Consider the following 14,540-nt stretch of genomic DNA (forward strand, 5'->3'; position numbering starts at 1 on the left):
TCTTGTAGAAGGCTGGTGATGTGTCCCGTCATGGCTTCTGGTATCGGAAAGGCCTTAGTCAATCTTGTGAAGAGGTCTGTGATTACTAGGAGTCCTGTTTCACCTCATGGTGTTCTGTGTTAAAGACCCATCAAGTCCAGGGCTATGACTTCCCAGTGGCGTTGCAGCAGTCTTTCTTGCTGACTGAAATCTTCCTTCCTGTTGCTTGCGTTAGTGCAGGCGCAGATGTGGCATCCCTTCACATAGTCTAGGATGTCTTTCTGCATGTTGTCCCAGAAGAATCGTCGGATAGACTGATATGACTCTTCGCCTCCTGGATGTCCGGCTTCAGTGTTGTTAATCAGATCAAAAATTGGATGTATGGCTTTTCAGGCGTTTGCTCTATTACCAGCATTTCGTCTTAGGTCTGACACTAGACTCGTCAGAGTGGGATGTGTCAGACCCTACCCACTGATGCTGGGGTGTATGCAGGTGAACTTATCAGAAGCCTCTTATGTGGCACAGTCTGATAACTGCATACGGGAGATAAAACTCCACAGTGGAATTAATGCCCGCCTAGCACTTCCAAATGGTAATACTGATATGCTCTATTGGTGGAAAAATATCTAATTCCCTGCATGGGAATTTAGTATTACCATTCAGTGTTGTTGTCGAACTTCTCGAGGATGTCCATCGTGTGCTATCTGGGTATCACCACCACTGCAGGCATGTCGGAGAGGTGAGATCTGTACATCAAGAGTCCTCCATCAACTCAGAAGTTTTTGTAGCACATATTGAATTCCCTCGGGACAAGTCAACTATCAGTGTTCTGTCTCCTAATCCACTGTGCCATGGTCCTACAGGGCTTGTATTGTTCTTGCCACTGTTTGATACTCCCAGATCAAGTTCCTTCTTGATGGTCATAAGGCCAGGTTACTTGGGCTCACTCTTGTGTTTTCGTGGGAAATCCTTCTCGACAATGGTGCTCCTAGCTTCAGGTTTATTGCCGGGTGCATAGATAAACTTTCAGCTCCTATGTTCGTCGATCCTGGGACATGACACACATCTAAGTCAAATTCTGCGATTAACAGAGCCCATCGCATCAATTTAGATCTTGAGCCAGAGACAGATTTCAACCATGCTGGAATATCCTTCCCTCCAAGGAGCCTCTGAATTTGCCCATGGCCCACACTACGGCTAAAGCTTCCTTCTCGGCAGTTCAGTAGGAGATAACTTTCTGCTGGCATACTCGATGATGTTCCTTCCCCTGTCGCTCCTCTCCTGGAATAACACTGCTCCTAAGCTGGAGTCTCTGGCATCCGTCTGCAGGCACATCTTCCGTCAAGAGTCGGGATGGGATAGACCGAGAGCGTTGCATATCGCAGCCTTAATGCCTTGGAATGCTGCCTCATCCCTGCTGGTCCATCGGAACATTCAATTTTTATGGAGTAGATCACTGAGCGGTATTGCCTTCTCTTCAAAGTGTAGCATGAAGCTGCTATACCACCCACACAAGCCAAGGAACTGACGTATTTATCGCTTGGTCTGTGGGCGTTCAGCTTCTTTGATAGTTCAATTCTTCACCGGTTGCCTTTCTAAGCCTTCAGATGTTAGGACATGGCCAAGATATTCTGTGCGGAACTTGCCACTTCGCCAGTTGGCAACTCGGTCCACGAATCTTCAGTCGTTTCAGTACTTTCCTCAGATGTACAAGGTGTTCTTGAAAAGTCTTGCTGTGCATTAAAATGTCGTCGAGATACATTTGGCCAAAATCTCAAACATATCCTGACAATACCTTATCCATCATTCGCACGAAGGTGGCAGGAGCATTCTTCAATCCAAAAGGCTGGTACAATCTTCCCGGTGTCTAGAACTTTCCTCAGCGTCCACTTGCCAGTATCCGGAGTTGAGATCCAGCGTGCTGAATATCCTAGACCCACTTGTTTCAGCGAGTCTTTCAGGTCAGGCATGGGGTAGGCGTCCCTAACGGTCTTTTCATTCCACCTGCGGAAGTCCATACACAGTCGATACTCCCCATTCTTCTTTTTTGGTAGGACGATAGGTGAAGCCCAACGGATGTAGAGGGTTCAATGAGACCTTGCCCGTCCATCTCTTGATCCTCTGAATGATGATGTTGCGGTTATCTGGGTTGATTGAATATGGACGTTGCTTGATGGGTGATGATGTACTGCATTAAGTGGTGTGCATTACAGTGGTAGTCCATCCTATTTTATTGGTGATTATTTCCAGAAAGTCCTTCAAGGCACGTCTCGGCTCCTCTTCTTCACGTGGTTGAAAATGCGTTAACTGGATATCTCCCAAGTCTACGTCGACTTCCACATCCTTGCGAGTCCGGAGATTTCCATCGTGTCAGGCAACCTTCACCCGTCTGTCTTTGCCCAAAAAGGCTTCATGAGCTGTATAGTCTAGGATCACCTTGTATTCCACCAGAAAGTCGTGACCAAATATGATGTCGGTTATTAGGTTCTGAATCACTGCAACATCAATTACAAAAGGCAGGTTCGTGCATTTAGCAGTTAGGGTAACCCATTCCAAGGACAGACTAACCTATCTGCTGCTTTCACAACCCTTCCGAGTGGTGAGACTTCATATGCGGTAGCAATCTGGCAACAGTCCCATTGATAGATTAATGGCTTGCTTGGCTCTTGAGATGCTGTTGCTGAATGGCGTTGGCCTGTTCTACTCACAATCTGACCAATCCCTCTCCTACTTGACCAGGGTTGCTTGTCTGTCATGCCTTGAGGCGCATTCCTGTTCATGGTCCCATCCCCCCCTCAATACAGCATGGGCCATACATAGTTTTCCAACGTCAAGGCAGGGCACTTGTTCTTCAGGGGTCGTGTTCTTCCACAATGGTAGCAGTTCCTTACCGAGCTAGTCTCTTCCATAGTTTTGCTCTTGTGTTCCTCTTCCAGCTGGGCTATATTTCTACATAGATCGTCAAAGGATCTCGATTTTTTCACTAGGGGTCAAATCTTAACGTGGAGTAGCTCTCTGATGTCTGGTACGATCTCGTTCTCACTTCCTTCCGGGTGCAGACCCTTGAAGAAGTGGCGTTTCTGTAGGACGAAGAGTCTAGCTCTCATGCCAGAGTGTTGTGCCTCAGTCAGTAGCTGCCTTTCCACGGAGCTCTTCACCCCCTCGGAATTAAACCTAGTGAGGAATTCCCTCTTGAAATCCATCCAGTTTAAATTTAAGCCCTTCAGTTATTCCACCAATGCCCCTTTAATCGTGGCATGATGAGTTGCACAAAGATGTCCTCTGGTAGATTAGTCGTTCCTAATAGGCTGACCGATCCCTCGATGAAGCTAGTCTGTCACCCGCGGAATTCTGGAAGGCTCTCTATAATCACCTCCGTGTCTTGGTGTCCTTTATTGCCGGTTAAGTTAGAGAGTTTTAGAGGTGTGGCGATACATCCTGTTTGGGTTAATCTATCTTCTACTGCGTGAAGGATGCTTTCTCTTATATTCGGCACATGTCCCTTGATGGTCGAAATCTGGTTTTCTAACCTTCATTCAATACCAAGAATACAGCTCCCAAAATTTCCCTCAACGGCAGAGATACGGCTTTCAAAATTTCCCTCGACGGTAGAAATTCTCCCCCTCAACCTGTCGCTAAATGCCGGAAACCTGGATTTCCACCTCCTCCTTGATGTTTGAGATGTCCCCTTCCAGCTGGGTTACCCTACTATCGATCTGTTCAAGCTGTCCCAGTTTTGATCTGATGTCCAATACCTGCTGCGTTATTCGAATTCTGACGTCTCCAATTTGGGATAAAATGTTGTCATCTACGCTTGAAATTTTAGATTCTAGGCCCAATTCTACTTTGTAAACCTGTGTGTACACTTGGTATAGCTCCTTCATGCAAACAATAATCAAATAAGTACTTCAGATATGGTACTATATCCCAACCCATTGTCTTTAGTATATCCCCCAAAACCTTATCAAATCTAGCTGCTTTTGTAGTATTCAACTTTTGTATCTTACTGTAAATGTCATCGTTGGCATAGGTAAATTTTAATACTACTTTATTATTAGTCACCTCCTCTGCTTGGACATTATCCTTGTAACCAACAATCTTTACATACTTTTGACCATAACTTCTGCCTTTTGAAGATCCTCACATACACACACACCTTGTTCATTAATGATTCCTGGAATATCCTTCTTGGAACCTGTTTCTGCCTTAAAGTACCTATACATCATCTTCCATTTTTCACTAGAATTTGTATGACTGCCAATTATGCTTGCCATCATGTTATGCTTAGATGACTTCTTTGCTAGATTCAATTTCCTAGTAACTTCCTTCAATTTCTCCTTACTTCCATAGCCATTTCTAACTCTATTCCTTTCCAACCTGCACTTCCTTCTTAGTCTCTTTACTTCACGGTTATAACATAGTGGATCTTTACCATTCCTTACCACCTTTAAAGGTACAAACCTATTCTCACATTCCTCAACAATTGCTTTAAACCCGTCTCAGAGTCTGTTTACATTTTTATTTACCATTTTCCAGTGATCATAGGTACTTTTTTAAAAATCCCTCATGCCTGTTTTATCAGCCATATGGTACTGCCTAATAGTCCTAATTTTAATACCGTCCTTTCTTTCACATTTTTTTTTTTTTTTTTTTTAACTACGACAAATCAGTCTGAGCTCTCATTGGCCGGAGAGGTCACAAAGTTACACCACTTGCCGAGAGCAGCACAACCCAGAATCAGAATATGCTCTCTCTAGTGCCTAGGTGGCAAAATAGAACATAGAAAGTTTTTAAAACGTAAGAATTAGTCGCTCCAGCTGAGTAGGCTATCAAATTTCAAAAACATGATACTCAATTGCGTAGAGTAATGATTGGAAGAAGACAGTTAGGCCACAACAAAAATGTTAGAGGAGAAGTTAAAAGAACACGATATAACCGTGTCAATGGCATGCTAAGTAACACATTCTGTAAAGTGAAGTACTTCACTCACAGAATCTAGAAACATTACAATGAATTATTTCCATTGCTGACAGCAAAATGCCCAGTTACTTATGGATCTAATTGTAAAAGTGTATGAAAACTAGAGAGTTTCAGCCAATTTGCTCAGTTTCCACCATGTGTTTGTACATGTGCTTTTGTTTGCAGCAACATAGAAGTTGAGGAAAACAACTTGAGTTATGACGAATGTGTCTCCTCCAGCTTTTCACTTGTCCTAGTGCATAATAAGACATGCCCATGCATAGTGCTAAATGAATAAGGAAACAAGGCTTACTTTTTGCATAGTTTCATTTCTTCTCCTTCTTCCTGATATGTTTCTGCTCATGCATGTCGTACACAGAGCCTCTTCCAATCTTCTCTTTTTTCCCCACAGTCTATCATTCATCACTGTCTCCCATTGTAGTCTTCTCTGATTTACGGCATCCTCCACCTGATCACTTCATCTTTTTTCGTGGTCTTCCAGTTAGCCTTCTTCCAGATTCTGTCCATTCGAGAGTTCTTCTTGGTAATGCATACCTGCCAACTTTCCCGATTTAGGCGGGAAACTCCCGATTTTCGACAGTTTTTCCCGCCTCCCGATTATTTTATCTTTTCTCCCGATTTTAGCTTATTTTTTGGTGAACTTCAAACATTTGATTTCAAATCCCTTCATTTCAGCTTTTTTACGCCAGTGGCCGGAAGTCCTTCGCTCATTGGCCGCTTTCAAACGAAATATCGAAGTTTATTAATGCGAGAAATGTGCGCGAATGTGCGATGTTTATTGAAACCTGTATATCGCGACGCGTATATCGATTGTCAATCTCTCGTTCTCGCGTGCTATGTTCGTGTTCGTTCACGTCAGTCTAGTCGATTCCATCCTCTTTGGTCGATTCTAGAGACTAGTCGCTTTCTTAGTAATTTAGTGACATAATTTCAATGATAACGACTAGTGACTTTTCTAGAGATTTTAAGAGCCATTTGGAGACAATTCTGACTAATTGTAATTTATCTCAGTATAAATAAAATGTTTTGTCTGTACATTGCTCAGAATTTAAAAAGAACGATATTTCCGTACCGGTCGTGACCATAGTAACAAGGGGGAAATACACGTTTTAATTTTCCGTAATTTCTGTCTGTCTGTCTGTCTGTACGTACGCAGGCTCATCACGAGAAAACGGCTGAAGAGAATTTAATGAAAATCGGTATATAACGTCGGGGAATAAGTCGCTACAATCTAGGCCATAAATAATTGTATTCACGCTGAGTGAAATGGTAGTTTAGGGGAAGGCCTAAAATTTAATTCGCAAATATTTGTTATTATTGGCCCTAGCGATAAATACTACATACCTAAAGTTATATATTATTAAATTTCCTATCATTTATGTCTTATGCATTTTTACCATACCGGCTGTGATAACGGAGATATTCATGAATTTGGATTTTTTTTTTTTTTTTCCTAAGTCCGTATCAGCACCGAGGTACAAGAAAATGGGTGAACAGAATTTTATGTAAAGTCAGGGAATAAGGAACTACAGTCTATGCTATAAATAATTTTATTCACTCTGTTCGAAATGGTAGTTGAGGGGAAGGTGCCAAAAATTTAATTTTTAATTACCTATCTTAGTGGTCATATTGAAAAGCACTACATAACAAAAGTTACAGAGAATTCAATTTCTGATTATTTGTCTTATTCAGTTTTGCAAGAGACAATTCTCATGATTGATTCGTATTGAAACTGACTTAAGCAAATTATCACAAAAATATACCCTTATTATCACCACCTATTCAATACAAGCCACGTGCTACGTGAATGAAATCTACATAATACTATATACACTTCTCAGGGACATTTTTCGCCCCTTGTTAAGGGCATCATCAACCTTTAGGAAACCTTAAGTTCAAATGTCTGAAACATACTTTTCATTGTAATCCATGTATGAATAGATAATGTTTCAGATATGTGACCTTAAGGTTACCTAAAGGTTGATGATGCCCTTAACAAGGGGCGAAAAATGTCCCTGAGAAGTGTATATAGTATTACGTAGATTTCATCCACGTAGCACGTGGCTTGTATTGAATAGGTGGTAATAATGGAATAAATTATTTTTGTGATAATTTGCTTATTCAGTTTTACCGCTCCGACTACAATAATATTGGTGGTGATGGTGATTAAATTTTGAAGATTATAAGAATGAGGAAAGTCACGAAGGAACGATCGCTTGAATAATAACACAAAAGGGAGTCATGAAAGAAAGGACAACTCGCTTTACATTAGATGCTCTAATATCACAGATTCGGAAGAAAACTAAATGTGAAGGCCTCCAATATAGAAAGCTCATAAAATTGATCAACAATTACATTGACCATTGTTTGTTGTGATGTGCTTTGTGTATTCTGCTGCCATTTATCTACGATAGACGGGATTACTGCTGCGTTTCAAGTATAACAGCCTGTTTGAATATTGGCGGGAAGAAGCTGGGGAGTGGGGAGTTGGATCTCTCTTGTTTAGCATGCCATTCTTCTGGTTCATAAATTTTCTGATACTACTGGTACGCAACACACTGGATCATCATAGTATTCCAGCTATTCGATCCCTACTCTGAGGTAGTGATTTGAATGAGCAGTGTGCACACTTAAACAGAATAATTACACAGGAGTGTTCGCGGCTGTCTGCAGCCTGGTCATTCTAGCTCTGAAACTTTGAACTGATAGATTTACACTGCAGTACTTTTCGCTAAAAGTGAGAAAATGTTCTGTTTTCATTTTATCGAATATTTCGTATGAAAGCATTGCTTTTAATCGCGACATTCATACTGGCATCGTCGTAATGACATGTTGACTTCAGTTGGGAAAACTATAAGGACAGTCTTTCTGAGAATTCCGTAGCGAAACACGGGAACATCAGCTAGTTATTTGATCCAAATAGCATTGTGCTTCACATAGTTGCGCGGGCACTTGATGCAATATATTAATTTTTGCATTTCTAAGTAATGGCATCTAAGTGCATGACTGATTCACACATGTGGAGCATGAGTTCATACTATTTTCGGAAGGCTTATCAGAGACCGATTATCCCACTCACGTACTTCCTGTGAGGGAATAGAGATGTGTAATTTTTAGCCTTCTAGTCTCGTATAGCAACAGTCGGGCTTTGAGACAATAAGTCTTATAAATATATCTTAGTACTGTGTTGCGCAAGACATGTAGAATAAGCAGTTTTGACCAATTTTATCTCCTGATTTCTCCTGATTTTTCCTGATTTTCAAATCAAAATCTCCTGATTTTTGGTTTTGTAAAGTTGGCAGGTATGGTAATGTTTCTTGTCCCATTCTTTTTACATGGCCTATTTCTCTACTTAGTTTCTTTTAGAGGGTTGATCTGTAGCTTGTTTCATATTGTTTCATTTCTTATCTCATCTTTCTTCATATTACCCAAGATCCCTGTGTCGCTTGTAATCTATTCAGATCTTTTTTTGTCCACGTCCAACATTCTGATCCATAGGTCAATTATTGGCAAATAATATGGTTTATATTTCATGATTTTTGCATTGGTAGGTAATTTCCAATTTCTAATTATGTCTGATACGCAGTAAGAAAATTTTGAGCAATTTCCTATCCTGCCCGAAGTTTCTTCCTTGATGTTTCCTATACCAGTTAGCTTACTTCCTAGGTATTGAAAACATCTATTTCTTTTAGAATTTTTCCATTACACACATTCTTCATTTTTAAAATTTTTCTCTACTGATTTTCATTTATTACTTCATTTAATATAGTTGTGTGGCCTAAGTGTTACATATGTCTCCTCATTTAAAATATAAAAGTTCTTATCTTACTAATATTCCTTTTAGGTGAACAGAAGGTCACCCGAGTTCAAGACCAAACATAACTCTGTTCTGCAGCTAGTATTGGCAGACTTCACCCAGCTGAGTGCATTATTGCATCAAGAGAGTCTTCTTGCCCTTCTAGAATTTGGAAATGAAATACAGTCCCATCTTGAAAGAGTGGTGCCAAAAACGGCTACTGGTGCTCCTTCGCGGGTAGCAAAGAGATCAACCCTCGAACCAATACTGGAAGATGGTTCAAGTCGTGTGTCAACAAAGAAGCAATCTGGTAAGTTGTTTCTGAATGTAAGCATTCTAGGGACAGTACTGCTGTTACTTACATGAGGCATTATAACACACAATAATTCCAATTCCAATTTGTTTCATTTCATACAGATATTGAATGTGAAGGATTTTAATTTTGAAATAACCCAAAATTATTGTATATTGTGAAATACATACATACATACATACATACATACATACATTATCATTATAGACTGTTATGCCTTTCAGCGTTCAGTCTGCAAGCCTCTGAGAATTTACTAAACGTCGCCACAATCCTCGATTTGCAACTAGTGTTGTGGCCTCATTTAGTTCTATATCTCTTATCTTTAAAACGTTAGAAACAGAGTCTAACCATCGTCGTCTTGGTCTCCCTCTACTTCTCTTACCCTCCATGACAGAGTCCATTATTCTCCTAGGTAACCTATCCTCCTCCATTCGCCTCACATGACCCCACCACCAAAGCCGGTTTATGCGTACAGCTTCATCCATTGAGTTCATTCCTAAATTAACCTTTATCTCCTCATTCAGAGTTCCCTCCTGCCATTGTTCCCACCTGTTTGTACCAGCAATCATTCTTGCTACTTTCATGTCTGTTACTTATAACTTATGAATAAGATATCCTGAGTCCACCCAGCTTTCGCTCCCGTAAAGCAAAGTTGGTCTGAAAACAGACCGATGTAAAGATAGTTTCGTCTGGGAGCTGACTTCCTTCTTACAGAATACTGCTGATCGCAACTGCGAGCTCACTGCATTAGCTTTACTACACCTTGATTCAATCTCACTTACTATATTACCATCCTGGGAAAACACACGACCTAAATACTTGAAATTATCGACTTGTTCTAGCTTTGTATCACCAAACAGACATTCAGTTCTGTTGAATTTCTTACCTACTGACATCAATTTAGTCTTCGAGAGGCTAATTTTCATACCATACTCATTGCCCCTATTTTCAAGTTCCAAGATGTTAGACTGCAGGCTTTCGGCACAGTCTGCCATTAAGACCAAGTCGTCAGCATAGCCCAAACTGCTTACCACATTTCTACCTAACTGAATCCCTCCCTGCCATTTTATACCTTTCAGCAGATGATCCATGTAAACTACGAACAGCAAAGGTGACAGATTACAGCCTTGCCTAACTCCTCTAAGTACCCTGAACCAAGAACTCATTCTACCATCAATTCTCACTGAAGCCCAATTGTCAACATAAATGCCTTTGATTGATTTTAATAATCTACCTTTAATTCCATAGTCCCCCAGTATAACGAACATCTTTTCCCTCAGGACCCTGTCATATTCTTTCTCTAGATCTACGAAACATAAACACAACTGCCTATTCCTCTCGTAGCATTTTTCAGTTACCTGGCGCATACTGAAAATCTGATCCTGACAGCCTCTCTGTGGTCTGAAACCACACTGGTTTTCATCCAACTTCCTCTCAACGACGGATCGCACCCTTCCTTCCAAGATGCCAGTGAATACTTTGCCTGGTATACTAATCAATGAGATACCTCGATAGTTATTGCAATCCTTCTTGTTCCCTTGCTTATAGATAGGTGCAATTACTGCTTTTGTCCAATCTGAAGGTACCTTAACAAAACTCCACACTAATTTTATTACTTATGAAGCCATTTCATCCCTGCGTTACCACTATACTTCACCATTTCAGGTCTAATTTCATCTATTCCTGCTGCCTTATGACAATGGAGTTCATTTACTATCCTTTCCACTTCCTCAAGCATAATTTCATCAACATCATTTTCCTCCTCCCCATGAGCTTGGCTGTTTGCAACACCACCATGATGATTTACATTGAGATGATGATCAAAATATTCCCTCCACCTCTCCAGTGATTCCCTGGGATCTATTATGAGCTCACCTGAATTACTCGAAACACTGTTCATTTCCGTTTTCCCTCCCTTCCTAAGATTCTTTATTACTGTCCAGAAAGGTTTCCCTGCTGCTTGACCTAGCCTTTCCAGGTTACTACCAAAATCTTCCCATGACTTCTTTTTGGATTCAACAACTATTTGTTTCGCTCTGTTTCTTTCATCTACGTACCAATCCCTTTCTGCCTCGGCCCTTGTTTGGAGCCATTTCTGATAAGCCTTCTTTTTACTTTTACAGGCTGCTTTGACTTCATCATTCCACCAAGATGTTCGCCTTTTCCCATCTTTACACACAGTTGTTCCTAGGCATTCCGTTGCTGTTTCTACTACAGCATCCCTGTATGCCACCCATTCACTTTCTATATCCTGAACATGCTTACTGTCTACTGTTCGAAACTTCTCACTAATAATATCCATGTACTTCTAATTTCCTCGTCCTGGAGATTTTCTACCCTTATTCGTTTGCAGACAGAGTTCACTTTCTCTACCCTAGGCCTAGAGATACTTAGTTCACTACAGATCAGATAGTGGTCTGTATCATGGAAAAATCCTCGAAAAACTCGTACATTCCTAAAAGATTTCCTGAATTCAAAGTCTGTTAAGATATAGTCTATTATGGATCTGGTACCCCTAGCCTCCCATGTGTAGCGGTGAATAGCCTTAAGCTTGAAGAATGTATTCGTAACAGCTAAACCCATACTAGCACAGAAGTCCAGCAAACGCTTCCCATTCCCATTAGCTTCCATATCTTCCCCACATTTACCAATCGCCCTTTCGTATCCTTCAGTTCTATTCCCAACTCTCGCATTGAAATCGCCCATTAGCACTATTCTATCCTTGCTGTTGACCCTGACCACGATGTCACTCAATGCTTCATAAAACTTGTCAACTTCATCCTCATCTGCACCCTCACATGGTGAATACACGGACACAATTCTTGTCCTAATTCCTCCCACTGACAAATCTACCCACATCATTCGCTCATTTACGTGCCTAACCGAAACTATGTTGCGTGCATTGTTATTCCTGATAAAGAGCCCTACCCCAGACTCTGCTCTTCCCTTTCTAACACCCGTCAAGTACACTTTATAATCTCCTATCTCTTCCTCATTATCTCCCCTTACCCGAATATCATTTACTCCTACCACATCCAGATGTATCCTCTTTGCTGACTCAGCCAGTTCTACCTTCTTTCTTCCATAAGCCCCATTAATATTGATAGCTCCCCATCGAATTCCATTTCGTTCGCCAAGTTGTTTCCAGGGAGTCCCTCCCCTGTCAAATGGGAGTGGGACTCCATTACTCCCATAGGTCCGAGGCTTGCTTAAAGTGTTCTGAGCTCGGTAAATTCATGAAGCAGGATGCTGCCCTACTTGCACATAGTCCAAGTGAGGATCTCTTCCTCTAACGGGTTATGGACCACCGGTGAATTGTATAGTCCTAGCCGCCCGAGCACAAGGAGGGCCACGACTCTGAATATGTCTGAGATGCCCACTCCCATTCCATAGCAACTGGTATCCGACTCTCAGGACCACTACTCTCAGGACCACTTACTAGGCCACTCGGCCATTGCCCATGGTTCACGAACTAGGACGTGACTACAGTAACCCACAAACATGAACCATTATTGTGAAATAAAGTGAAATTAATATGTGTAGCATAAACTTATCTGTAGATTTTATACATTTTAGTCTATTTTTCCTTTTACTTTGGTTAGGTTAGGAAAAGTTCGACCTGTTCAGCTGTTATTATTGCTAGATGTCAGCAGTGTCCAGAAATCTATTATTTTCCATTAGAAATACATTGTTGGGTGTACAGTCGATACTGGTATCTCTTCATACTTAATCTAGTCCTCTTGTACCATGAGATGTCAAGGATACGAGAGATCTCCATCTGCTCCTATCTCCAGTAATGGCAATGGCCTCTCATACAGTGTGTCCCCTCTCCTGCAGTGCTTCTCTAATCCCCTCCTCCCATGTCTTCTGTGGTCTTCCTTCCTTCCTTCCTTTCTTCCTTCCTTCCTTCCTTCCTTCCTTCCTTCCACTCTCACCTCCCTCTTTAACCTTGGCAAGCGGTCTGTTGACTTTCGGTGGACATGGCCAAACCATCTCAATGCAAGATTGTGCACCATTGTATCCACCCCTTGTCCTTTTCTTTGTGGGTCTCTCAGTGCCAGCACTACAAGTCTTGCTCTCTCGAATTCTGCCATTAATTCTTTCTCCTTTCCAGCTATTCCTCGTATGTTCCAAATCTCATAATCCTTTTTCCTCGCCATGTCATCGGGTACAGCAATCTGGTATATCTCTCGTTTTGAATTTTCATGGAAGTTATCTCGGGCATGTGAGATATGGGCCCACAGTACCTATAGGGCAGTGACAGGGCTGCCCTCTTTTGGCCTCTGTTCCTGCCATGGTGTGACTTCAGTACTGATGGTGTTCTCGTTCCCTACTCCCTGAGACAAAGATTTTCTTCCTTCAGGGCCTACGGCTGAAGGTCTGTCATTTAGTCAGGCCCCTCACGCTCGACCTTACCAGCAAGGTTGACCCTTCCAGGAGCTGAAGCTCCCGTCGACATCGCTCTTGGGATCACTGAGGCACGCAAGCCTCCACACCACGTCAAGGTACGAGACCATGGGGGAGGATCTCTTCATACTGGGACCTTCCCCATCAACTCCCATAGCTCATTGGACCATGTGACAATGAAGTTACCCCGAACAGGTCATAAACACATAGGACCACGTGCCACAGAAATCAACAGTCAAGGGACCTTTTCTGTCTAGTGACAAATGTCATCTCATCTGGATTGTAAAAAGTAATCCGAACTCATGAGATAACAAATGCCCTTACCACACCTCCTCCGTTCCGAGATTTGAGCACCGGCCTCTCAGGGCTACAGAGCGTCTGCGGCTACGAAATATAACTAATAATAATAATAATAATAATAATAATAATAATAATAATAATAATAATAATAATAATATTATTTGCTTTACGTCCCACTAACTACTTTTTTGGTGTTCAGAGACGCCGAGGTGCCGGAATTTAGTCCCACAGGAGTTCTTTTATGTGCCAGTAAATCTACCGACATGAGGCTGTTGTATTTGAGCACCTTCAAATACCACCGGACTGAGCCAGGATCGAACCTGCCAAGTTGGGGTTAGAAGGCCAGCGCCTCAACCGTCTGAGCCACTCAGCCCGGCATGAAATATAACTAACTTAAATCTAGCTTACAGGCATAAATGAACGGAAGAGAGTAGGATGCATTTCTTGGCAAATAAGCATATAAATTTTAAAAAGGTTTAATTACTCTTGTTAAAGCACATAATCAAAATTTTTTTAACCCTGATAATATAAAGAAAATTTGAATTAATTATTAAACACTTAATAAAGCCATTCCTAAAAGCAAATAAAATACTGATTGCAACTTTCACGAGTGTCCTTAATTGGATTAACAAGTTCATTAGTTTCAATAATGAATTAAATTGTCGATGAAAATGTTCATTAATTTGTTAATTAAATAATTGAGTAATTCTTCTTTCATCGTTTAAATGTTGATCAACCCTTCTTTTTGAGTACAAATTTTAAAAT

General features: G+C 41.2%; 1 protein-coding gene across 1 annotated transcript in view; it reads left to right on the forward strand.

Moving 5' to 3' along the window:
• LOC136884060 (intermembrane lipid transfer protein Vps13) overlaps positions 1 to 14,540 on the forward strand; it is an 816,621-nt gene that overhangs the window by 230,152 nt on the left and 571,929 nt on the right. The window contains exon 18 of the mRNA XM_067156088.2: positions 8,804 to 9,065. Coding sequence (XP_067012189.2) covers positions 8,804 to 9,065 — 262 coding nt within the window. The remainder of the gene's footprint in view (positions 1 to 8,803; positions 9,066 to 14,540) is intronic.

Source organism: Anabrus simplex, chromosome 1, assembly GCF_040414725.1.
Source record: "Anabrus simplex isolate iqAnaSimp1 chromosome 1, ASM4041472v1, whole genome shotgun sequence".
In the NCBI taxonomy this organism is placed as follows: domain Eukaryota; kingdom Metazoa; phylum Arthropoda; class Insecta; order Orthoptera; family Tettigoniidae; genus Anabrus; species Anabrus simplex.